Source organism: Triticum dicoccoides, chromosome 7A (genome assembly GCF_002162155.2).
Source record: "Triticum dicoccoides isolate Atlit2015 ecotype Zavitan chromosome 7A, WEW_v2.0, whole genome shotgun sequence".
In the NCBI taxonomy this organism is placed as follows: domain Eukaryota; kingdom Viridiplantae; phylum Streptophyta; class Magnoliopsida; order Poales; family Poaceae; genus Triticum; species Triticum dicoccoides.
This window is the reverse complement of record NC_041392.1, coordinates 340,130,696-340,158,087: the sequence shown is the minus strand read 5'-3', so window position 1 is coordinate 340,158,087 and position 27,392 is coordinate 340,130,696. Positions and strand designations below refer to the sequence as shown.

At 46.4% G+C, this 27,392-nt stretch overlaps 1 protein-coding gene across 1 annotated transcript in view; it reads right to left on the bottom strand.

Moving 5' to 3' along the window:
- LOC119333491 overlaps positions 1–17,404 on the bottom strand; it is a 65,100-nt gene extending 47,696 nt beyond the window's left edge. Inside the window, exon 1 of the mRNA XM_037606369.1 lies at positions 16,967–17,404. Within this exon, the coding sequence (XP_037462266.1) occupies positions 16,967–17,404 (438 nt within the window). The remainder of the gene's footprint in view (positions 1–16,966) is intronic.
- Between the last annotated feature and the right edge of the window lie 9,988 nt (positions 17,405–27,392).

The window sequence follows — 27,392 nt, the reverse complement described above, 5'->3', positions numbered from 1 at the left end:
CGACGAGCTCCGCTCGGTCGCGGGAGGGAGAGGGAGCAGAGGGGGATAGGGACGGAGGGAGAGACGCGGGAGAGTGAGGGAGGGTCGAGGGAGCCGCGTGGCGTCTCCAGGGAGTAGCGGAGGCAAGCAGGGAGGCAGGACGTGGCCTGGGCGTGTGCCCGCGCGCTCCGGCCACGCGCCTGCGCCTACTGGCGCGAGGAGGAAGGCGACAGGGGGGGGGGAGGTGGTGGGCTGGGCCGCTGCTGGCTGCACAGTGTTGGGCTGCGGGTAAGCTGAGGTAAGTTCTCTCTCTCTCCTCTTATTTTTATTTCAGTTCTGTTTTCTTTATTTAATCTGTTTTGCCACTGTTTTGAATTTTAAAAATAATTCAAACAATGCCAAAAACGCCTCTGAATATTTTATATTGCTAGATGGACTTCTCCAAAAGCTTATAAAATATTTCAGGGGTATTTGAAATTATATTCTAATTATATGAATATAATTCAAATTCAAATAGCTAATGAATTAAATCCAAAGTCCCAAAAATAATTCCTTAAAAATGTTCAATATTTTGGTTGGGACCAGAACCCTTACCAAAAATTATCAAACATTTAAGAAGAGCATTTTGGAGCAATGAATGAGATTTCTAGGGTTTTTGCCCCTCTTTTATTTAAGTTTTTGAGGCTTCCAAAATTCCTCAGTTCAAGTTTCAGAAATTTAAATATGATGCCTGGATGAAGATGCAACTATTTACAAACAACATTCTAGGGCTGTGACAGCCATTCATTGAGATTTTCCTGAAATATTAATCTTGGAATAATGTTAGCTCAATGAGCTATATGTTGTTAGGAATTACCAAAACCACCCGGGGCTAGTTGCACTTTCAAAAACACATGTAGAGCTCAAGTTCGTAGGAGGCACACATCAATCATGACAAAAAAGACAAATGTCCAATTACTGATAAGAATCTGAAACTAATATAAACTAGCACTGTTGCAACATCATTTAGGGCATCAAGATGAACTTAAATGAACATGATGCAATGAGGTGAAATGAATTACTTGTCGAGACGAACAATTTGATATGCTACATGCCGGAAACGGAGCCACGGATGCAGAGTTATGGCATGATGAACAATGCATAAAAATACTAGGGTTAGGGCAAAAAGTCAACCCGAGTTTCCAGATCTGGATTCGTACCGGGGTACTGTAGCGGCGCGGAACCCGAGGTTCAACGGAGGGGATCGCCGGAGATGCATCGGAGGACTTGCCAGAGGGAGAGGGGCGGCTGGCCGGAGCTCGGGACGACGCCGGGAAGGAGATGCGTCCACCGCGGCGACGAGCGGCGAGGGGGAGGGGACGGGCGGCGGCGACCGGCAAAGAGCGAGGCAGCGGGGTCGCCGGCGTCGACGGGCGGCGGGGCACGGTGTCGGCGGGCGGCGGCACGGGGGAGGAGGAGAGGCGAGGAGGCGCGCGGGGGCTTGACCCGGTTGGCGGCGGGGAGGGCCGGCGCTGGGCCTGGCGGGCCCACGCGGTCGGCGGCGAAGTGGGGCGCCCGTGGGGACATGTGGCGCTATCTGTTTGGTGGCGGAGAGAGCGTCCGGCGCGGCTCGGACGTGTCCGGCGCGCAGTGAGACGAGGGGGACTAGGGTTAGGGTGGAATGACCCGGGATTTTAAGGGAAGAGACCTTTTTATAGGTAGGAGGAGCTAGGAGGCTCCAAATTGAGCACGGTTTTCGGCCACGCGATCGTGATCGAAAGACCTAGATGATGGAAGGGGTTTAGGTGGGTTTTGGGCCACTTTGGAGAGGTGTTGGGCTGCAACACACACGAGGCCTTCTCGGTTCCTCGGTAAACCGTTGGAGTATCAAACGAAGTCCAAATGGCACGAAACTTGACAGACGGTCTACCGGTAGTAAACCAAGGCCGCTTGGCAAGTCTCGGTCCAATCCGAAAACATTTAATACCCGCACACGAAAAGAGGTAGAAAGGGACACCGGAGGACATAGGAGCGCCGGAATGCAAAACGGACAACGGGGAAAATGCTCGGATGCATGAGGCGAGCACGTATGCAAATGCAATGCACATGATGACATAATGTGAGATGCATGAAAAAGACAAAACAACACGAAGACAAAAACCCGACAACGAGGAAATATCATAACTTAGTGCCGAAAATGGCAAGAGTTGGAATACAAATATGGCAGGTTAAATATGGCGTGTTACATAACCCCAAAACCGTGTTCACTTCCCGGACTCCGCCAAAAAGAGACCATCATGGCTACACACATAGTTGATGCATTTTAATTAAGTTAAGTGTCAAGTTCTCTACAACCGGACATTAACAAATTCCCGTCTGCCACATAACCGCGGGCACGGCTTCTGAAAGTTTATACCCTGTAGGGGTGTCCCAACTTAGCCCATCATAAGCTCTCACGGTCAACGAAGGATATTCCTTCTCCTGGGAAGACCCGATCAGTCTCGGAATCCCGGTTACAAGACATTTCGACAATGCTAAAACAAGACCAGCAAGACCGCCCGATGTGCTGACAATCCCGATAGGAGCTGCACATATCTCGTTCTCAGGGCAACACCGGATGAGCACTCCGTACAACTAAAACCAGCCCTCATGTTTTCCTGAGGTGGCGCTGCAAAGGACTCTAGTTCGGACCAACACTTAGAGAAGCACTGGCCCGGGGGGGGTTAAAATAAAGATGACCGCCGGGAGCGCGACTCCCAAGGGAAAAGTATAGGTGGTGGTGAGGCAAATGGTAAAACCAAGGTTGGGCCTTGCTGGAGGAGTTTTATTCAAAGTGAACTGTCAAGGGCTTCCCATAACACCCAACTGCGTAAGGAACTCAAAATCAAGGAACATAACACCGGTATGACGGAAACTAGGGTGGAAAGAGTGGAACAAAACACCAGACATAAGGCCAAGCTTGCCACCCTTTACCAAGTATATAGATGCATTAATTAAAAAAGAGATATTATGATATCCCAACATATCCATGTTCCAACATGGAACAAAACTTCAACTTTACCTGCAACTAGCAATGCTATAAGAGGGGCTGAGCAAAAGTGGTAACTTAGCCAAACAACGGTTTGCTAGGAAGGAGGGTTAGAGGCTTGACATGGAAATATGGGAGGCATGATATAACAAGTGGTAGGTAGTGTGACATAGCGATAGAACGAACACCTAGCAAGCAAAGATAGAAGTGATTTCGAGGGTATGGTCATCTTGCCTGAGATGCCGCAAGGAAGAAGAACGAGTCCATGAAGAAGACAAATGGACATAGTCGAAAAAATCCTCACAACTCCGGAACGAAACCCGAAGTTAACGAGAGAAGCAACCCGGAAAGAAGCAAGCAACATAGTAAACAACCATCACATAAACATGGAATGATGCATAATCAAGTATGATGCATGTCCGGTTTAATGAGGCATGGCATGGAAAAGTGCAACAAACAATACTACAAATTAAGTGGAGCTCAATATGCAACGGGTTGGATATTGAAGAAACACCACATTTGATTATTTAGTTCTCTCTCGTTCATGTACCCAACAATATAAAATGTTATTAAACATGGCAAGTGGTGAAGCACAACAAAACTACCTATCTAGGCAAGTTTAAATGAGGCCGGAAACAACAAACAAAAATTCCGGAAAATCCCCATGTGCATATTATGAATTTGGTACTGTTCTGCCTAAACCCAATTTTAGAGTTGTTAAACATGCAAAGTACTGCCACCATGTTAATCTATGCATTTTTTACCCCATTTACATATAAAGTTTATTTAAATCCAAGCTACGTGTAAATAGGTATGAAATAAAACATTTTAACATGGCATATGAGCAAATTTAATCAAACAACATTTTAAACATGGATGAAAATAGCATATTATGAAACTAGATGAAATTCTAAGCATCTTACATATAAAGTTTATTGGGTTCCGATGCACGGGTGAAAAGTTATTAGATGCATGATCCTAGGGACTAAACTGGAAAATTGTTTTTACTTGATAATTGGTTAAAATCACAACAAAGGAAAAAACATGAGACGGTCCGAATCTGCAGGCTGGCCCAGGGGAAAAAAAGAGGGGCACTGGGTTTAGCTCACATTGGGCCGAGGCCCCGTCGGGAAAGCGGCCCGCGGGAGGGTGCGGTGGAGCAGGCCGACGGGGCTGGCCGGGCGCGCTGGGCCTGCTGTGGATCTGGGCCACGCGCAAGGCAGCGATCAACTGGAGCGTGGCTGGAGCGGTTCGACGCGAGGTAGGGCAAGCAACAGGCGTGATCCTCTGTTCGACAGAAAGCAGAGGAGCGGCAGCGTAGAACTTGCGGTGGAGGCCGGCGGGCGTGGGTCCGGCGAGGAACTTTGGCGATGGGTGGCTAATGGTGATGCGAGCATCGGGAACGGGCAGATCAGGGCGAGGGGATCTCGAATCCGGCGCAAGGGAGCTCTGAGGCGGTGGGAATCTGCAGCGCCATGGCGAGGAAAGTTCAGAGAACATACAGAGAGGGAGGAAATGAAATAGAAGGAGAGGAGAAGGCTCTGCTCGTAGAGGTGGTTCCCGCTGGTTCGGTCGGCCTGCGGTGGGGTCGTGCGAAGCTCCTGCAGCGGCCATGGGGGTCTCCCTGTCCAGAGAACAAGGAGAGAGAGACATGAGCACGAGAGGGAGGAAGGGATGAAGGGGAGACGAAGGGAAGAGAGAAAGGAGGGGCGGCGCTCATCTGTTGGTCGTTGCTGCCGGCGACGGCCGGACCTGGAGTCAAGGTGGCGGAGCAAGGCGGCGGTGCTGCATCTCCAGTTGGTGGATGAGGGAATCCAGAGGAGGCACATGTCAGAGGTGGTCTCGGGCACTCGTTGGTCGAGAGCGGAGGACGAACGGGGGGCATGGGAGGATGGTGGGTTGCGAGGGGATTTGGACAGGTGGTGTCTGCATCGAACTGGTTGGGTGGAGATGGATCGGGATGGATCTCGAGGTGGAAGAGGACTGGCGGCGGCGGCTGGGAGGATGGAACAAGATTCCTAATTTTTAAGGTTGGACCTCGTGTATAAATAGCAGGTGGATTTGGTTAGGTGCATTTGGTCCCTCCGATTTTAATCGGAAGGTCAAGAATAATTAGCTTAGGAGAGACCAACAAGAAACCGATGATGATTTAGGGATGTTTTGGGATGATCCGGACCCAACGGTGACGACTGGTCGGGTCGGGTTCGGGACAACTTTCAGACGCGCGCGAGGGGTTCGATGCACTGATGCGAGGAGGGTTCAGGTGGTTAGGAGGGGTTTCGGGTCCCTCCGATAACAATCGGAAGGTTCCGGATGTGAGGAGGGTTAGGTCGGGCCTGGCGGTTAGTGGTAGTGGGCTGTGCAGAAAGCCTTGGCTGAGAGAAGAGAAGAGACAGAGGCCCGGCGACTGTTTCTGGAGACCGAAAACTTCCGACGTTTGACCGACTATATTGCCGCTATAGTTTAACAGTTGGGCTATCAAACTGACTCTGAATGCGATGAAACTTGGTAGGCGGTCTACTGACAACATAACAACACCGGACGCCAACTTTCATCCCATTCTGAGAACATTTTCCGGTCACTTATAAAAATAATATTTCGGATGTGCCGCGGGCGCGTGCAAGTGTGTATGGGCTCAGAACGGACAACGGAAGGAACTGGGAGACCCGGACGAATGCAAGTTTTGAAAACATGATGATGCAATGCACATGATGACATGACAAGATGAAACACGCAAGCGAACGACAAGGCAACAACATCGAATAACTGGAAGACACCTAATGCATCGGACTTGGGGCGTTACAACACTCCACCACTACAAGAGGATCTCGTCCCGAGATCTAGGATGGCACCGGAGGGAAATGGAAGAGGACGAGAAGAGGTAAAACTAAGTTGCTTCTTTGACAAATGAGTGAAACCAAAGAACCTTGAGAGGTTGAACAAATTGAAAGAAAGAATACAACGAAGATGAACAAAGTTGAAAACACTCCATTAGAAAAGAGGAACAAGGAACATTACGAGAACCTTGTAGGTTGAAAAACATAAGAAAAGGGTTACAGTGGACAAGAAGTACATGCAAGCACTCCGGTTGAAACAAGATGTACAAGGAATGATAATGCTCAATTACGACAACACTCCGGTTAAAACAAGATAGAGAGGGAAACAGAATGATATAATTTCGGCAGCACTTCGATTGTAAATGGCAAGATTTGAACATGATTTGACAAGATGAGAGGATACTAGATGAAATCAACAACACATTGCCTCCAGCACTATTGGAAGAATGGCACAATGGGTAAGAAAGATTTCATACAACACTCCGGTTGAGAAGGGAGGCAAAACTTGATAAGATGAGAGAACTTAAATGGAGGACACGACACTCCGGTTGAATGGATAAGCAAAGGAAAGGACATGATCTTTGTCAAAAATGGGATGATGGGTCGAAGAGTGCAACATCACAATGCCTCCGGAAGAAATAATAGAAGATAGATCATTGAAATACAAGAATGGAGAAGAAAATGCCAACTTCTGCCACAAATGAGCTTGGAAAGCACCCTTCCGAGAAGGTTATAACATAGTTGTTGAAAAACCAACAACGGAATGAATAAGCTTGTAGTGGGCTTATGGAGAACTTCTCAAAATTATGAGGTAACAACCTGCCACTCATGGGAAAAAGATTTGATTGATAGCTAGAAAAGGTGGAAAACTTCTGCCACCAAGATGATAGAGAGATAACTTGGATCATTGCCAAGCACCACAATAGAACCATTCCTTGGGGAAGGCTTTAGGTGAAATATAACCCAAGATTACTCCAACGAAGAGATTGATGGATTGCAAATGATCTCATAAATGAATTGAAAATGATGGGTTTAGAATATTTCATTCTGGAAAACTTTGTGAATGATGAAACACGAAGGGAAATTGTCAAGAGTGACATAACACCACCTCAAAAGATAAGAAAGAAAGAATTGCACTTCGGAATGCAAGATAAAGAATGCTTGAACTCCTCAAAACAAGACATGTGTTGAGCACCATGTTTATTTTAGAGTATAGCTTGGCGGATCATAACTTTGAGAGAAATCTTGAAGAAAAATTGATGAATGAAAGGAATCCTTGATGATCCACCATGTTGAGTGTCGGTGTCAAAACTGGCGGATCTCGGGTAGGGGGTTGCAAACTGTGCATCTAAGGCGGATGGTAACAGGAGGCAGGGGACACGATGTTTTACCCAGGTTCAGGCCCTCTTGATGGAGGTAAAACCCTACGTCCTGCTTGATTTATTCTTGATGATATGAGTATTACAAGAGTTGATCTACCACGAGATCGGAGAGGCTAAACCCTAAAAGCTAGCCTATGGTATGATTGTATGTTGTCCTATGGACTAAAACCCTCCGGTTTATATAGACACCGGAGGGGGCTAGGGTTACACAATGTCGGTTACAAAGGAGGAGATATCCATATCCGTACTGCCTAGCTTGCCTTCCACTCCAAGTAGAGTCCTATCCGGACATGGGACGGAGTCTTCAATCTCGTATCTTCATAGTCCAACAGTCCGGCCAAAGGATATAGTCCGGCTGTCCAGAGACCCCCTAATCCAGGACTCCCTCATTGAGCCTTCGTGAGAACTCTGGTAATAAAAAGGATGATCAAAAAGAAGTGAAGGATGAAAAGAATAAGATTGAAGCCTTGCAATGATTGGATGGAGCTTTGCGACGAGATAAAGCGGAAAACTTGGAACTCCGGAAAGAAATATGAACAAATGAAATCAAGAATTTTGATGAACCTCCGGAATAAGGAATTGAATTCACTCGATGAAACAAGAATAAGAATTGCATTATGTTTATCCTTCACCAATTTAGATTGATGACAAGCAACAGATTTGGCATACTACTTATTCTCGTAGAAAGGATTAAGAGAGATATAGCTTAAACTTGAGAAGGTCTTCAACGAACCACCGGTAGGACTTTAAAAGAACAAATGAATTGATATGATAACATGAGGAAAAGAAATCTTGAATGAATCACCGTAAGAATTGAAAATGTAAGTAGCAAAGGCACAATTCACCAGGAAGAATTGGAAAGAACAAAAGAAGATACTTGAGGGGATTTAGATACATGAGAACAGAGAGATCATGAAATGATTAGAGGATATTTGAACGATTCACCGGTAAGATTTGGAGAACGATAGGTGCACACTGAGAATGAATAATTCTTAGATGATGGGCTCCGGAGAATCAAACTGAAAAGACTCCTGAATTGCTCCGGAAGGGTAAAAAGAATTCTCACAATCGAAAAAATGATGAGAGGATGGCATAACGCTAGAACGATGAATCTTCGAGAGAACGGACCAAGATTTAGATGAAACACTTCTTTGGTCTTGAAAATTTGAGAATGACAATGAGATACGGCACCATGAATTATTGAGGCACTCCGGAATGAAGAATAGAAAGGTTGAACCAACGATGAAATAATTTGAAAGATCTTGGAGAAAGACATATGACTGATGATAATTCATTCTTACGCCAAACTTGGAAAAGAATTTAAGAGTAACTCCGGAAAATTTAGAAGAGCCAGGTAAGAACTTGGGAAAACACCTATGGGTTAGGGCCCACTCAAGAGAAACACCGTTGAACTATTTAAAAGAGAGATTGCACCGGTTGAATTAAATGGCTTGAATGAGATAGCAACCTCGAAATAGGTTGAACCGATCTTGAATGAAAAGATGAGCCTTCTGAGATATCTTCAGCACTCCAGAACAAGTGAATAGCGAGAAGTGGATGATTAAGAGGTGCACCAGCATGAGAAGACATTAGAAATGAGGAAAGGATATGATCGACAAAGCTTGAATTAAATCCACCGGAGAAGAAGAGAATGAAGAATGATAAACTTGAAACTCCTTAGTATCTTCCTGAGAATCAACGGATAAGAACATTGAAAGAAAAGAATGAAGAGACTTCACATCCATAAGATGGATACTTGATTAAGAAATCTCAGTCCTTGAAGAAAACAATGGGAGGGCGGGAAAACAAAGGCAACTTGGGACGGATGGAACAAACACCGTTGAGAAAATGTAGAATTGATCTTGCGGATGTTGAAAATGTTCGGATCCACTTGAAGAGAAGCACACCGGTTGGAAAGAATTGAAAAGACAACCTTGATGACACCTAACGCATCGGACTCGGGGCGTTACAAGGCACTTCCTCATGTCAATGATCCGCCTGTGCATCTTGTAGCATATGTACATGCTCTTGGCCGTGAACCTGAGGTGAGGTTCATCCAGTTGCTGCATCCAGGCCCCGTGCCAGGATACGGGACTTGTTCGGTTGGCATCCCGCTTCAACTTTTCGTACTAGGGGTCAATGATAGCCGAGGCGAGTTCAACCAGGGAGTCCTTCTTCATGCTGCCCCAGACCCTGTAGTGGTCACGGATTTCAATAAGGTTCTTGCAGGCCAAGCCCGTAACCATGAGCGCTTTTACATCGTTGGAGGTTTCCGCCATAGCGAACTTGTAGTCGGTGCTGTTGACAAACCTGGCGAAATGGTTGCAAGTCTCTGTGGCCATGCAGTAGTGGTAGATAAGGACATGACGGTGCACACACAACTGGGCGACGACAACCTTCTGATCTTTGCCGGGATGACCGCTGGTGTACTGGAGGTCGATGCCGACCACCTTGTACTTGTCTCGAGCAAGCAACTGCTCCACGGTGTTGATGTAGTAATCCACCACGGCTTGGTCTATGGTGTACACCACAGAGATACGTCTCCCCCGCATGGGTCTCTGATTGCTCTCTGACTATAGCGCCAGAAAAGCTCATGTCTACTAGGACTACGTCGGTATTTCCCCAAAGAGGAAGGGATGATGCATCACAATGATGGTAGGTATTTCCCTCAGTGAAGAAACCAAGGTTATTGAACCAGTAGGAGAACCAAGCAACACAACATAAACAACACCTGCACACAAATAACAACACCTCGCAACCCGACGTGTTAAAGGGGGTGTCAATCCCTTTCAGGTAATGATGCCAGAAAATAGTAGTAGATTGAAATAATAGATCGCAAATAAAATAAATTGCAGCAAATTATTTTTGTATTTTTGGTTTAATAGATCTGAATAAAAATGCAAAGGAAAAGTAGATCGCAAGCAAATATATGAGGGAGAAGACCCGAGGGCCTTAGGTTTCACTAGTGGCTTCTCTCAAGAAAAATAACAAACGGTGCGTAAACAAGTTCCTGTTGGGCAATTGATAGAACCTCAAATAATTATGACGATATCAAGGCAATGATAATTACATAGGCATCACGTCCAAGATTAGTAGACCGACTCCTGCCTGCATCTACTACTATTACTCCACACATCGACCGCTATCCAGCATGCATCTAGTGTATTAAGTTCATGGAAAAACGGATTAATGCAATAAGAAGGATGGCATGATGTAGACAAGATACGTTTATCTATTGCGTAGATATAGATCCCATCTTTTTATCTTTAGTAGCAACGATACATACGTGTCGGTTCCCTTTTCTGTCACTGGGATCAAGCACCGTAAGATCTAACCCACTACCGGGCACCTCTTCCCATTGCAAGATAAATAGATCAAGTTGGCCAAACAAAACCCAAATATCGGAGAATAAATATGAGGCTATAAGAGATCATGCATATAAGAGATCATAGAAACTCAAATAAATTTCATGGATATAAAAAGATATGACTGATCATAAACTCAAAGTTCATCAGATCCTAACAAACACACCAAAAAAGAGTTACATCATATGGATCTCCAGGAGACCATTGTATTGAGAATCAAGAGAGAGACATGAAGCCATCTAGCTACTAACTACAGACCCGAAGGTCTACAAAGAACTACTCTCGCATCATTGGAGAGGCACCAATGGAGGTGGTGAACCCCATCCGAGATGGTGTCTAGATTGGATCTAGTGGTTCTGGACTCTGCGGTGACTGGATGAATATTTTGCCGACTCCCCTACGGTTTCTGGAATATTTGGGTATTTATAGAGCAAAGAGGCGGTCCGGGGGGCACCCGAGGTGGGCACAACCCACCAGGGCACGCCTGGGCCTCCTGGCAGGCCCTGGTGGGTTGTCCCCTCCTCGGGACTCCCCCCAGGTGCTACCAGGGCCCAACTTGTTCCTTCTGGTCCATAAAAAATATCCGTAAAGTTTCGTGGCATTTGGACTCCGTTTGATATTGCTTTTCTGCGATGTAAAAAACACGGAAAAAACAGGAACTTGCACTTGGCACTATGTCAATAGGTTAGTACCAAAAATTGATATAAAATGACTATAAAATGATTATTAAACATCCAAGATTGATAATATAACAGCATGAAACAATCAAAAATTATAGATACGTTGGAGATGTATCAGTCTCCACTTTATGCTCGCCGAACTCCATTGGAGCGACGCTAGATATCCTCTCTGTATGTGTCGTCGTGGGTGTGCTTGTTGTGTTATGGGGCAAGATCGAAAGGTTGAAGAGACTAAGGTTATAATGGCCGCGGGAATTAATGGGAAGCCGGACGGCCTGGAATATACGCACGCCCGGATGGCAGTTCTAATTTGTAGCGCGTAACTCCATCATGCCGCACGTAACTGCATCATGGCGATGTGCGCGGTGCAATCGCATGCATATGCCCCCCAACATGATCATGCACAGGCCCCAACCGCTGGCAGAGCGTGCGCGCAGGGATGCGAGTAGAGCGCTCTGTGGTCGCCTCAATGGCGAGCAACCATATATATGCATATAGCAGTTGAACACGCAAGGAAAAGCTATCCACAAGCCGAGGGCGTGGAGGTACGCGACCAGAGGATGCCTTGGCGCCTAACAACGAGCAGAGCATGCTGCAGCGCCTAACAGTGAGTAGAGCGCGCCGTGGTGCCTAACAGTGAGTAGAGCGCGCCGAGGGACGCGAGTAGAGGCCGACACAGTGATACGTGGCAAACAAGAGGAACTGTGCAAGTGATGGCAGAGACATCAAACATGAACCCGATTAGAGTTGCGTGTGCGGTACATGGCATACCATTGATCCATTTGAGCTGTTTGTGATGGAATAAGCCATGTGTGTTGTGGGCCAACACTTGCTGGTATACAACCGTCTAGGATTGATGAATTATCACCGACGGGTTCCCTTGTGTGGTCCGTGTGTGATGTGATATGCTCTATCTGCACAACATCTATGCTCTGTGTGTAGAAGAACAACATATATATACTTATAACATGACATGATTGCAAAACCAAATTAAACATCCAATTACGTTATATAACAAATACCATAAATATTGCAAGGTTCAAATTCCAGCATTACAAGGCCCAAATTCAAAGATTACAAGGTTCAAACTATTCTGACACATAAAATTCATCTTCTTCAGAATCTTTTTAATGCATTATTTCTGCGAAAGGATCAGCCACCGAGAAGTTATATAGCGGCTCGATACAGCGACTTCCGAATAATTTGTCATATGAAGTTACAAACTGAAATTCAGCTTCTGTAGAGCCTTTTCCATTCAGCTGTAGACTCCTGCGCTCTTTAGCAATCCATTCACTTCTGCGCAGTAAATATAGGGCAAACCTCATTACCTTGATCAACCTTGCTTTCTCAACAAAGAACCTGGCGAATTTAATTTTTGGTGTGGTGCCTTGGTATTCGTTAAAAGTAATTTCTGTGCGATGAAGATCAAGGCATTCAATGGGATTTTTATATTCCCCAACATTTTCTACTTTCGGGCCTGCTAGTATCTGCAAACGAAGACAACATATTAGTGCTTAGTTGCAGATTTGGACACTTCGTGCCTCTTTGATTTGTAAGATTTCTAAAATACACAAAAAGAGTGAAATGACACCTTCAATCTTTCATGATTAACTTTTATCACTAAAGCATGTCATGCAAAGGAATAAAACACGTACAACACTGGCATCTCAAAAATATATGTATTGAAATCCTCCAAATTTTCTTTAGAAATCATTTTACATTTGTCATTGTAATCATGGGTAAAAGTAACAAAAAATTGAGCTTCATTGTGGTTAACAATTAAAAGGAAAGGGGCATCACCTCGATGTATAGCTTCTCCGTGTGTAACGCCCTCGATGCGGCTATATCTCCCACGTTTCGAAGCACGACTTAGAGGCATAACCGCATTGAAAGCAATGTCGTAAGTGAGGTAATCTTCGCAAACAACGCATGTAATACAATAAGGGAAAAGATACATAGTTGGCTTAAAATCGCCACTTCACACAAATACATGAATAAAGCATTACATCATCCAAATACAGTCAAGGTCCGACTATGGAACCAAAATAAAAGAAGAACCCCAAATACGACAAGGTCCCCGATCGACCCCAACTGGGCTCCACTATTGATCAACTAGAACGAAACAACACAAAGGACAAGATCTTCATCGAGCTCCTCCTGAGCTTGGTTGCTCATCTACACGGACTCATCGGCACCTGCAAACTGGTTTTGGAAGTATCTGTGAGTCACGGGGACTCAGCAATCTCACACCCTCGCGATCAAGACTATTTAAGCTTAAGGGTAAGGTAAAGGTATGAGGTGGAGGTGCAGCAAGCGACTAGCATATATGGTGGCTAACATACGCAAATGAGAGCGAGAAGAGAAGGCCAAGCACGATCGAACAACTATGATCAAGAACTGATCCTAGAACATGTCAAGCATAACTCCAACACCTTGTTCACTTCCCGGACTCCACCAGAAAGAGACCATCACGGTTACACACGCGGTTGATCGATTTTAATTAAGGTCAACTTTAGGTTTTCTACAACCGGACATTAACAAATTCCCATCTGCCCATAACCGCGGGCACGGCTTTCGAAAGTTCAAATCCCTGCAGGGGTGTCCCAACTTAGCCCATCACAAGCTCTCACGGTCAACGAAGGATATTCCTTCTAGTGGGAAGACCCGATCAGGCTCGGAATCCCGGTTACAAGACATTTCGACAATGGTAAAACAAGTCCAGCAACACCGCCCGAATGTGCCGACAAATCCCGATAGGAGCCGCACATATCTCGTTCTCAGGGCACACTCAGATGAGACATCCTACGAGTAAAACCAACCCTCAAGTTGCCCCGAGGTGGCCCCGCAGTCTACTCGGTCGGACCAACACTCAGAAGAGCACTGGCCCGGGGGGGTTAAAATAATGATGACCCTCAGGAGCGCGACTCCCAAGGGAAAAGAAAAAGGCTAGGTGGCGAATGGTAAAACCAATGTTGGGCATTGCTGGACGAGTTTTATTCAAGGCGAACTGTCAAGGGGTTCCCATTATAACCCAACTGCGTAAGGAACGCAAAATCCGGGAACATAACACCGATATGACAGAAACTAGGGCGGCAAGAGTGGAACAAAACACCAGGCGTAAGGCCGAGCCTTCCACCCTTTACCAAGTATATAGATGCATTAATTAAATAAGAGATAAAGTGATATCCCAACAAGTAAACAGGTTCCAACAAGGAACAACATCTCCATGTTCCAACAAGGAACAAACTTCAACCTTCACCTACAACTAACAACGCTATAAGAGGGGCTGAGCAAAGCGGTAACATAGCCAAACAACGGTTTGCTAGGACAAGGTGGGTTAGAGGCTTGGTTCAACAATATGGGAGGCATGATAAGCAAGTGGTAGGTATCGCAGCATAGGCCTAGCAAAAGAGCGAGCATCTAGCAAGCAAAGATAGAAGTGATTTCGAGGGTATGGTCATCTTGCCTGAGATCCCGCAAGGAAGAAGAACGAGTCCATGAAGAAGACAAACGGACGTAGTTGAATGAATCCTCACAAACGCGACGTAGTTTTAATCCGATGCACGGTTTGTGAGATATTAAATGCATGAAGTTGAAGGTCTTTTCTACAAACCTGTCTTTACTGGATAAAAGAGAAAAACATAGCAACAGGAAAAAACAATACTGGGCCAAGTCTTGTTGGCCCAACAGGAATAGGGGAGAGGCTGGGCGTGTCCTCACCCATGGGCCTTGGCCCAGCTGGTGGAGAGGGGAGGCCGGCCCACTCGGGTACTGGATCGGTCGTGCCCCTACCGATCCCACTGGATCAAGGCAGGGGCGAGCGCGGTCAACGGAGGCGTTTCTCCCGCTCGTTCATGACGCAGAGGTCGCAGGGGGACGGCGGCCGAGCAGCAGCGGAGGGCGACGGATCCAGCGGGCGACACGGCAGGGGAAGCAGGAGCCATCGACATCGTCTCCGTCGCGGATGCAGGCGCGCGGCGGTGCAGGCTCGTTCGACAGGGAAACAGCAGCAGCAAGTTCGGACAATGCATGGCAGGAACGATTGCCGGTGATGTGTCTTGGGCGCGACGCTGGAGATGGTGGGCTCCCTGTGACGAGGACAAGGCGAGGAGTGGATCCAGGCAGAGGCGGCCAGGCACTTTGCGTGGGCGAGAGGCTTGGTGCGAGGTCATGGGGCTCCGGCAGTAGGGAGGCAGACCCGATGGAGCTCGTGCCCCGACGAGTTGCTGCTTGTTGTTGGCCAGGCGCGGATGACGAGGCCCTGATTTGGCGGGGTTCAAGTCGGCAGAGGAGGCAGCGTCTGGGCCGAGCTGGAGGCCAAGGCGGCGGCATCCTGATAGAAGCAGAGGTCGCAGGCAGCAGCGGGAGTAGGTGCGCGAAGTAGTGGATGGTGCCAAGCTCGTACGTGGCGACGGAGCACGTGGGCGCCGAGCTACAAGGAACCGGAGATGTATCCAGCGTGGCTCGCCGGATCTTGCGCGCGACGGGCTCGGGAGGGCACCACGACGCCGGTGTGCTCCTGTAGAAAAGCAAGACCAAGATGTTGAGAGGAGGGGGAGAAAAATTGGGAAGGAAGAAGAAGCAGGGGAGGAAGGAGAGGGTTCCTGTGAGAGTCACCGGCGGCAGGGCTCGTCGGATCTGACGACTCCATGGAGGGCGGAGAGGGGATCAGGTGCGGCTGCGCTGAAAACCAGGAGGGGGTCGGAGGCTGCTTGGGTTGGGGAATGGATCCCGAGAGATTTGAGTGGGTCGCGGCGCATGATGGGATGGATGGGACATACGGGCTAAAATCTAGGGATTAGTCTAGGGTTGCCACTATATATAGCAAGCCGGATAGGTTTAGGGGGTATAAGGCCCCTCTGATCGTAATCGGACGGACGGGAAAAATAGCTTAGGTATTCCAAATAAGGAAATGATGATATTTTGTAGATGTTTGGGGATGTTCTGGATCCAATGGTGACGACTGTCCGGCTCGGGTCCGGGACCGATTTCGGACGCGCGCGGGAGGAGGGCCGCGGGCTGACAAGAGAGGTTAGGTTGGACCTGGCGGTAGGTCGTGGGCTGTGTAGATGGTCTCGAGCTAAGAGAAGAGAAGAGAGGGAGGCCCGACGACTGTTTCCGGAGACCGAAAACGTCCGGCGTTAGACCGGCTACACTGCTGCTATAGTTAATCGTTGGGGCGTCAAACGAACTCCAATTGCGATGAAACTGGGCAGGCGGCCTACCTACACTATAATAAGACCGCGCCAACTTTCAACTCATTCCGAGATCATTTTCCGGCCACTTATAAAAATACTATTTCGGACGTGCCGCGGGCGCGTGCAAGCGTGTCTGGGCTCAGAACAGGCAACAGAGGGAACTGGGGGAACCCGGATGGATGCAGGTTTTGAAAACATGATGATGCGATGCACATGATGACATGATGAAATGCAACACGCAAGCAAATGACCTAGCAACAGCAGCGAATAACTCGAAGACACCTGGCACAACGGTCTCGGGGCGTCACACCGTGCAAGGAAAGCATCTAAGGAATCTAACAACTTCATCCAGATCGGGGCCGACAAATTGTAGTGCCAAGATCTTCACTATGTGTAGAGACCGGGTCATGCTTGTGGGAATCATTTTTTGGATGACATGCGAACATATAGATCAACAAAAATTAGATAAAATGTGCTGTCCAATAATATATATAAGGAGAAGAAGAAGACTGTTGTACCTGAACAAATAATGATCCAGTAACAAGTTCATTGAATTGAACACACAAATAGCCCAACACTGTCAATTTCGGTGCGTGAATGACCCTGATTCTTGTTGGACCTAATTTATCAAGTACATACAATCTCTCAAGGAAAGGCGCATTCTCAATGACCATATCGTGACACATCTCAACTGACAGCTTTGGGCGGCTCCAGCAATGCACATAAATCGCATGGACATTCGTCGAGGTGATGTGGAGGCTACTGAACCCATCCATCACATGAAGACGAAGGTACTTGAGCACTGTACAGCCGACGAGCAGGCACTCCAAATCCTCCTTTGAGATGCAGACGACAATAAGCTCGAGGTGCTTAAGTTTAGGGAGATGAAGAGCGCGTGAGGCATTAATCCGGGGGAAAATGCACTGCCTGAATGTAGCGAGGCGCAGCGTGGGCATGAGGTGGAGTGCAGACGACCGCAGCGAGCACGTACGCCCAACTATAAAGCTGAGCTCCTCTAGCTGATCTAGGGCTAGGGATAGGAACCGGTAGTGAAACCCGGCACTACAAAAAAAAGACACATCCTTGAAATTTTAGGCCGAACGAATTTTTTCCCTGTCATGCTTATGAGACTTTTATGCCGATAATTGTGACAAAAGCACGTATCATCATAGGTGTGGTGGGCTCCTACTTCTATGAAAAAACATCATGACCAAAAATGGGATTTTTGTCCTGGGCGGGCCGGGGACGCACCTGCATGACATTCTTTGGGCCGTCCATGACGGAAAAAACATGGTAGAAGCGAGGGCAAGGGAAATATCGTGGAGTTCCCGGTTACGGTGGGTGGTCGGGGCTGAGCGATGCACGAAGGTTTGCGCATTTCTCTCATACACATATGCGCATGTGTGTGAGGCGTTGAGCTCTAACTGAACCCGAGCGAGGCTGCGCTTACTGAACCCGAGCGATTGCACTAGCTATGTTAGCGAACACGAGCGATCGATCCCTTGACTGTTAACTGAACCCGAGTGATTTCTTCGCTACCGCTGCTATTTAAAACCAATCAAACATGCTGCCTCTTGACGAACGGTAACCGTTGTTGGGGTTGGATGAACAAGACCCCGTGGTAGTAAAGGTTGTTGCCGCTAGATGAACATGACCCCGATCTAGGAGGTCGTGGCACACCCGAGCCGGTTGGGAGTGGATGAACAGGACCCGTGGAGGGCTGGTTGAACAGTAGCCAGTGGAGGCTGGATGAACAGGACCCCGTGGACGGCTGGTTGAATTGTAGCCGGTGGAGGCTGGATGAACAGGACCCCGTGGATGAACAGTAGCTGGTGGAGGCTGGAGGAAGTCGACTGTGGATGAACAATAGCACGTGGAGGCTGGAGGAAGTTGACGGTGGATGAACAATAGCCCGTGGAGTCGTATTTTGCGGTATGCCACACCCCTCCCGATGAACAGGACCCCGTTTCGACCGTAGGCACTCCAACACAAGTCCGTTTCCTCCATTTTGCGGTACGCCACACCCCTCCTGATCAGCAGGATCCTGTTTTGACCGTAGCCCGTCAAACAGAAGGCTGTTTCCTCCGTACAGCGGTATGCCAGACCTTATTTCGGCTGTTCCATCCAAGCCGGTTGGCTCCCGATGAACACGACGGATTCTGACCTAGTCTATTGCCTCCCGGTTAAAACGACGGATTCTGACCCAGTCTGTTGCCTCCCGATGAGCACGATGCTGTTTCTCCGTTCCGACCCAGCCGGTTGGCTACCGATGAACAGGGTGCAGTTGCTGTACGCGTTCGAGACCCCGCCCGTATGTATGTACATAGTCGTATTTACTTTCTTGCAGCATGGCTGTACGTACATGTACACGATATAGACGGGACTTCCTGAATAGCTACCGCTCCTTACTGGGCCACGGTTCATCGTGGCAGAAAGACCGATGGACCAGTATGTATGTACACATTTGCGACCATAATGACAACGCTACGTACGCATCGACTGGGTGGGTCCTAGCTATCAGGGTGGATAAGGGGATAGTTCCTTGTGTGCGAATATATTGATGGTGGGTCCGAGCTGACAAGGGAAGGATTCTTTTTTTTGCGCGTAATAAGGAGGCACTTCCTTGCGTGCGAAGATGTAGCTGGTGGGTCCACCTGTCAGCCTCACCGCGTACAATCCTCTTCCAATGGCTGTCGTTCGTTGACCACGTTGACCATGCCGTGTTGATAGCACCCAGGCGGTGGACGACGATGAGGCAGGGAATTACATGGAGCTTGGAACACGCGGAGGGTAGTACAAGGGTTGACTGGTTCGGCTGCGGTGTGAGGCTGTCGTCGTCATAGAATAACAGGGGGTGTGGGTGAGTAGAGGGATGTCCTGGCCAGTGGTGGGAGTAGTAGGGGCGGTGAGGCCTGCGCGGCAGCACAACCGGCCACGGGAGGCAGGAGCACGCGGTGGTTTGGACGGCTGGAGCAAGAAAATCAGAGGTTGAAGAAGTAGGACGACCGTTGGATGTTAACAATCCAATGGTCACTGGTGATAGAATCGTTTGTTGACTAAGTTGACAAAGCCCTGCGTACGCGTCAACTTAGTAGGGCCACAAGTCAGCCTCCAAATCTGGTGGGCCCTAGCTGTCATGGGGAGCACCCATTATTTTTCACTTAATAATGAGGCACTTCCTTTCGTGCCAAGATATAGCTGGTGGGTCCCACCTGTCATGGGGAGAATTCATTCTTTTCTTGGCATAATAAGGAGATATTTGCTTGCGTGCGGCCATGGACCATGTGGGTCCCAACTTCCAGCCTCTCCATGTACATCCCTCTTCCGATGTTGTCATTTCTTGACAGCGTTGACCACGCCGTGTCGAGAACACCAACGCGATGGACGACGTCGAGACCAGGAAGGGAATGACCCAGAGGCGGCAAAGCCACATCAGTGGAGGGATGTGGGTGAGTAGAGGGATGGCCTGGCCAGCGGTGAGAGTAGTAGGGGCGGTGAGGCCTGCACGGCAGCACAACCGGCCATGGGATGCGAGAGCAGGCGGTCCCGCCAGCACTGGATTTGGCGGCTGGAGCAAGAAGATCAGAGATTGAAGAAGCACGACGGCCGTTGGATTGACATCCAACGGTCACTTCTGCTAGAATCGTTTGTTGTATATAATAAGTAAAAAAATCTTGCATACGCGTCAACTTAATAGGCCCACAAGTCAGCCCATTCCCTATTTTTTTAATAATTACATCTCATTGCAACTTCTTATGCAATTTATTGCAGTCTATTTTTTTGTTGGCCAGGGCCAGGATAAAAAATGTAAACGAAATTTTGCATATTTCAGTGGGGTCCAAACTATTTTTAATACCGAAATGTCAAGCTAGATTTAAAGTACTTTGAAGATATATTTAAATTAGGTTAAAGCCTAGTGAAATTGGAATATGAAAATGTGATTTTTTTAGAAATTTGAAAGTAATTGCCAATTTGTCATGTGTTTTTTATATTTACAGCCCATTTCATTACTATTAAGATTTGTCGTCGTCTTCAAAGAATTGCAGCCCAGCAGGGCAGAGAAAAATAAGTAGGCCTAGATTGGGTATTCTTCAGAAAAAATAAACTGGGCTAGCCGTTTTCACAAAGAAAAAATAGCTGGACTGGTCATGTGGTGAACGTAAAATAGAAGCCTGGGCTAGACGGGCCATAGCCCAGTTGAAACCCTGCTCCGTCTCAACAATAACAAAAAAATACTGCTCGAGCAGCTACATCCCAGGTGTCAGCCGATCTTGTGTTGTTCTCTTGTTTATTGACTATACGCTGACAATGTCATGGGTCCTAGATGTCAGCAAACCACTAGGAGGAAGCATTTTCTTTTTCTATATGCTGACAACGGAATGTATCTCTACTACCTAAAAAGAACGTAAGGTTCCCATTTCACATCTCTTTCGTCTAACCTTCTTTATATATGTCCCACCCTTTCCTACTCTTTGATTTTTTTTCTCCCGTCTCTGATTTTTCTCCCATCCATTCTCTCTAAAATAGAATCAATTGTCTAGTGTTTTATTAACTTACCAAACAAAAACACATTTTGTTTGGTAATTAATTAAATTCTTACCAAATAAGTGCTTAACAATAAAATGGCAGATAAATCATGGCGATTGCATATAAAAATTGCTAAGATTTTAGCACATCAATATAATAATAGACCCGTAGTCACGAGCTAATCTACTAAAACATTTATATTCCCATTGCAACACATGGGCAATTGTCCAGTATAACAAAAAATGAGGATCTTGCTTGCGTACAACCATGGACATGGTGGGTCCCTACTGTCATCCTCTCCACACATACAGTCCTCTCCCAATTCCTCTTGTTTGTTGACCATGTTGACAATGTGAGAGCGCGGCGCTGCGGCAAGTGCACCAAAGTGCACGGAGGATGACGACGAGGCCTCGGACGTCAGCGTTAATGACTTAGGAGACGGTGGGGCAGCGATGCGTGCGCTGTGGTGCAGCCAGCCGTGGGAGGCGGAAGCAGGCGGCCCCACCGGCGTTGGCTTGGTTTTGGCGGCTGGAGGGAAGATGAGACTGAAGAAACATGACAGACTATAAAAGCACCAGGAGTACTTAACAACCTTAGCTGAAACCAGCAGGGGCACTTAACCACAATAGCTGAAAGCAGTACGAGTACTTATACAGGTTCAACCGTACAAAGCATGTCTCGAACAGTCCTACTTTGCCTACAGTTAACCAAGGGTGAGGCCACCAAGCCCCAGGACAAGGCCCAGGCACCACCCCGCGCATCCACAACCTTCTGAAAGCGGCTTCATCTCGCAATGTGGTCAATAAACAGGATATTCACTTTAGAGCCATGGAAAAGCATGAGCATAACCTTCTGTGCTATTCTCCAGGATGGACTGGCCTTCATTATTTGAGACCAACCATGAATAAGTATCTTTTCACCTCCAGGGGAAATGGAGTAGGTTGACATAAACATCATGTTGTGACCAAGTGCAAGTCTGACCTGACCATGGTTAAGCATCTGTTTAGGAACAATAGAACTGGGCAGTTTCTGTTTCAAGAAGATCACAGCTGTAAAACTGTGTATAAGCAAGAGTTTATGGACAACATATATAACAAAAAACAACCCATACCATAAGTTTCTTGGCACAATTGGACCTGTTCAACGTGTGCACTAGTGGCACAGATATCCCATGTGGCCATCCACCATTGAAACACCCCACAAGGACCTAAAGACGACCAATAAAGTGTAGGAACTGGTGGATGTCGTCCCAATCAACTTCAGTGCCATCAGTAACAATCGAGTTCTTATAGAATAACAAATGAGTAGTGTGCTGAACTTTGAAATAACCTACACGTGCCACCAATTGTAAGAAATATTAGCTAGAAGTAGCATCTTCATGAGAGAAGGGAATCACAAATCGTTGCTACTTCTAAAGTCAAATTGTGATTAGTTAAACATAATAGGTGGATTAAGAAGTAACCGAGGCAATATGCAAGAACCAGATAAAACACTAACATGGATGAACTACTGGAACGATGTCAGGGTGGAAGATCACCGTGAAGATGAGACCAGGTTCTGCTATTTCCATCAACATTCGTGTCCGTAACACTTGAGAAAGTTTATCCAAGTTCGGCCATAAAAAAGCAGCGATCTTCTTGGTTCATGAACCCAACTCGGAACTTATATCCATGTCTTGTCTTCAATGTGACCATTAAACTGGTGTATTCAGTTATGGCAAGGCCGACCATCTTGAGTACACGTGTTCTGGCAGAGCAAGGAATGCACTGCAGGAAAAATAATATGAGAACGTAATGTATTCGCTATCCAACTCTAGAAATAATTTCCTCTTTCATGTCAGTGTTGACCATGGTACTAGTACCTTTTATCCAAATATACCAATCCAAATTTCCAGTCGACAACATGTTCAAAAAACCCCACCCTCCCGGATAGAAAAGATGATTCTAGGAACATATTGTGTGTGATTTAAAATCCTGTATTAGGATGAGAAGGAACAAGTGTGGCGTCTCACCGAGGGCGCAGAAACCTGTAGGGTCCTCACACTTTGGGACTGCAAATTAAACACACTAGATACTGTAGGAAGAAAAATGTATCTACGACGACGACTGTTACCCGTGACGAAGGGACTAGGATTTATTAGGGACGAATGAAGAATTCGTATCTGGTTCTCCATGAGAAAACCCTACACAATCACCAAGAGGAGGTTTTCTCTAAACAAGCAGACGAGGGAGAAGGAGATTCAGGCCTAGTAAAATATTGTTGCTTCATCCGTCCAGCTTACTGCTACTGCTGGAAATGTGGGTTTTTTGTGATTTGATGGCTCATTGGGCATTACTGCGGTGCTAGGACCGGGGTGAGTCTACCATGCAGTTGGGCGCTCTAATTTGGTGCATGGCATGTGGACCCCGTTATCGGATGCCCCGCATATCAGTGAAAGGAAGTAGAAAGGCATGAGTAACTAGTTACACATAAATATATTTTTGATAGAGATATACTCCCTCTGTAAAGAAATATAAAAATCTTTTTATCACAACTTTATACGTAAGAAAAATCAAGGGGAATATATATAACATAATATGGGTGTTCCGATGAGAATATAATACTCAAATAAGCTAACGGTTCTAGACTTCGGGCCACAGGCCGGTGGGCCTGCATGTTTGGGGGCCCATGTGTTCTAACTCAGTGCATTTCATACTGCACGCGACCGGTACGGCGCTGGTTTTAGATGCTGTCACAAGGCAAATACAAAAAATTAAATAAAGCACGATAGTTGTTAGAATGAAATCGAACAGCAGTTCCTAACCAGCAATCAGAGTTGCAATTCTTTCATGATATCCTACCTGACAAATACTACTGTCATACTACTTATACACACATGATACTTGTTTCACCATGCCATATTATTACATCAAAAGCTCTCGGAGGATAGATCAGTTCGGCAGTTGCGTGCTACTACTGAAGAATTTCAAAGTTGATTTGGACTAGCTCTCCTTGCTGAGAAAGTTCGATTTTGACATCATCCCCCACCGCAAGATTTGATAGAGTTTTGAACCTTGACCATCCTTTAGCATCAATCATCATGCGACCATCCTTTGTACTTACGGTATATTGAGCAGGTTCATTCACACCAAGGTTGAGCATGGTAAGAGAAAATTGGCCGCGGTCGCCCGGATTATTGAACGACTCCCTCGTTGCTCTAGGAATTCTCTTTTGCAAACAAGAAGACATACACAAATAGTTAGATCAACACAGTCAATCATGTGAAACAACATGGAAAGAAAAAAGAACGAAGCACTTGGGCTACCAATGCTTACCAAGAAGGTGGAGATGTCGGTTTTTATAAGGACTTCGGTATATGTAGTGCGAAATGCAGGCCAGTTTGTTACCGGTGCAAGTGTTGATTCCATTGCCGCTGCATGGGCCGGAGCAGATGCAAGTGCAACTTCTAGTGTTGGTGCAGGTGCCGGAGCCGTTGCTAGTGCCCATGCCGGTGCGACGGTAGTGCCGCTGCTGGTGCCGGAGATGGTCCTCCTTGTGGAGCTGGTGCCGGTGGCGGAGCTGGTGCCCGTGTCGGTGCCTGATCCTCCGGTAGATCAGCCTGATCCGCTGACGCGGTCGGTGCCCAATCCTCTGGTGGATCAGACTAAGCTTCTACCGCTGTTAGTGCTAGAGCCAGTGCCATCGAAGAAGGTGCCGGTGCTCAATCCGATGCTGAAGGTGGTATCGATGTGCGAGACAACATCGATCGTCTCTGGTCTACTATGATTTCATCTTCAGCTTTCTAACTTCACTAGGCTCCGTGGCCTTGATCTAGTCTTTTTCTTCAGTTCTTTTAAATGCGAGAAGGACTAATTGTGGCGTGTTTGTTAAACCAAACTGCAGTTCATCATAGGGCTTCAGATTGTACTCAGATAACAGACTGATCCAATTGTGTCCAGTAATATAAGTGATGGACAGTGCTTTCGTTAACGACACGACATAAAAAGTGAAACCTGCAAAAATAACCATCATAGATCAAATCAAATGGTTTATTCTGTAACGAATGTGAGATGGAAAAACCTGCATCGTAAAATTGCAGCAAAAGTAAGAAAACATGACAATAAATCAATAAGATTTAGAAAGTAAATCAATAAGGTTTACTTGATGCGACATGAGTGAATCCTTACCAGGAAATCACTATGTTCAAGTTCTAAATTGAAGGTTGACCGTCCAACTACGGGTGACATGCAGGGCCCCCGCTTACTCCCACAAGCAGGACAATCCAAAGGTCATAAAAAATCATATGGACTGAACATCCATGGGACTGGAAATCTTGGTGGGTGCGATAAACCCTGCAATGCATACAGATATTGGAGTGTAACTATAATTGATAAACTGTCCTCACAAAAAAGATGATCTAGATACTTCAAAATATAGATACTAAATTGAGTAGGCAGACATTGACATAGATTGTTCTCAAGACTCACCACACAAAAAAGCGACAGTACTGAACAATACAGGGTTCACGCACAAAAATTAAGTACTGAACAATAGTACTTATTACAGACAAGCAAAGTTGCACTAATTAAACTCTACAGACTATTTTTATCCACCGATCTACGAGATGTACCCCACATAACTGACTAGGCCATGGACTTCATGAGAGATGTCTACCGGCACGATCGCCCTCTCGTCAACCTTGGAGAACCTAACAGAGTGGTCTTTCCACTCATAAACATGACGATGAAGACAGTTTGCATTAGATTTTTCGGGAAGCTTTACAAGAACCACACCCTTCGTAATCGAAGGAACAACTAGGAAATTGTTGTGGTGAAATACACCCTCGAGAACACGCCTGACAATAGTGCTACCTGAAAACACTTGTTCACAACATGTGGCGACAAGGACACATCAGCTGGATAGTTTAGTAGTAGAACTCATCCTCAGGTCTTCCAGTTCACACGTCATGACTTTGAGAACTTCATCTCCACTGCGGACCTGGTTCTAATTAAAAAAACCAAATATTTTATTACTACCTCCGTTCAGAAATATAAGATGATTTTCGATATTTTACTCCATATAAGACTACATATACACATAGAAATGAGTAAACAAAGGCACTAGAACTTGTCTTCAAAGGCATGAGAGCAGAGGGATTACTTGCAATATCCATAACACATGTTACTGAGGCTACTATACTCTCTTCAAAGGCATGAAAGCTAAAATCTTGCATTTCCTATAGCTAGCATTGATGTTCATAAAGTAGTTGAAAGTAATCTATAAGACATCAGTGTTATGTGCAATAATCATATGTATGTCAACCTCTCGCATGTTTTGGTCAAAAGAGCAATTTAGAACTGTCATTTGGCACACAAAAATCACATGCAAGATCACCCAGAAAATTGTACTACTAGTATTAGTACTGCTTGTTAGATGAAAAAACACGATCAAGATCGCCAAAAAGATCGTCAAGAAGAGATATTCCCTGGACTGGCTTAACAAGGGATCCCGGAGAGGGGGGCTAGGACAGGGCGATGGCTTGAGCTCTTTTGTGGTAGTCCCGGCAGGGTCCTTGTGCTCCTTCGTACCCTGAGCCTCAATGGTTTTGGCAAGAGCCATAGACATCACTTTTGCCGGTGCTCCAAGGTCCATCAAGAAACCGTCAAATAGAAATAAAAGAAAAGAAACCACAATCACAAACCCAAAAGAAGAACAGAGAGAGAGAGAGAGTTATAGGATCAGTCTTGGGGTTGCAAGACCGGGCCTTGGCCAGAAGCAACACCATTGATGCGCTCACCTTTCCTTCTTTGGGAGAGAAGAACAATGGCAGAAGCACATCGGGGTTTTGTTGAAGAAATGAGGAACAAGATGAGGGAGAAGCGATTTGGGGTTTTCTTCAAGAGAGGAACATGAGGGAGAAGAGTGAAATGATGGTAGCTTCGTCCGTCCAACTTACTGCTGGAAAGGTGGGGGTTTTGTGCTTTGATGGCTCATTGGGCATTACTGAGGTGCTTCGACCGGTGTAGTCTACCGTGTAGTTGTGCAGTCTAGTACGGAGTAATTTAGTGCATGGCAAGTGGACCCCGATGCTGGCTGTCCCACACGTCGACGGAAGTGAATAGAAAGGTTCCCAAAGACTGTCAAGGAGGATCTGCATGGTAGAGCGTGTCCATTGTTTCTAAAGAAAAAAATGATTACAACAAGCGTTTCCGCTATTATGACGAAGGAGTGCGAAACACGACACCCACTTGAACTTACATAGTACTCCTACTACTAGGCATGTGCAGTGGTTCATACGTTAGTATTATATAATCTTGTTTCTAGTGTAGTAAGATATGATGATAACAAATGATGTTGTGCGCATGTCAACTATATGAATAGTAATGTAACATACCCCTTTTTGGACTATCCGGTCGAGAATGAATGGTGAGATCAGTG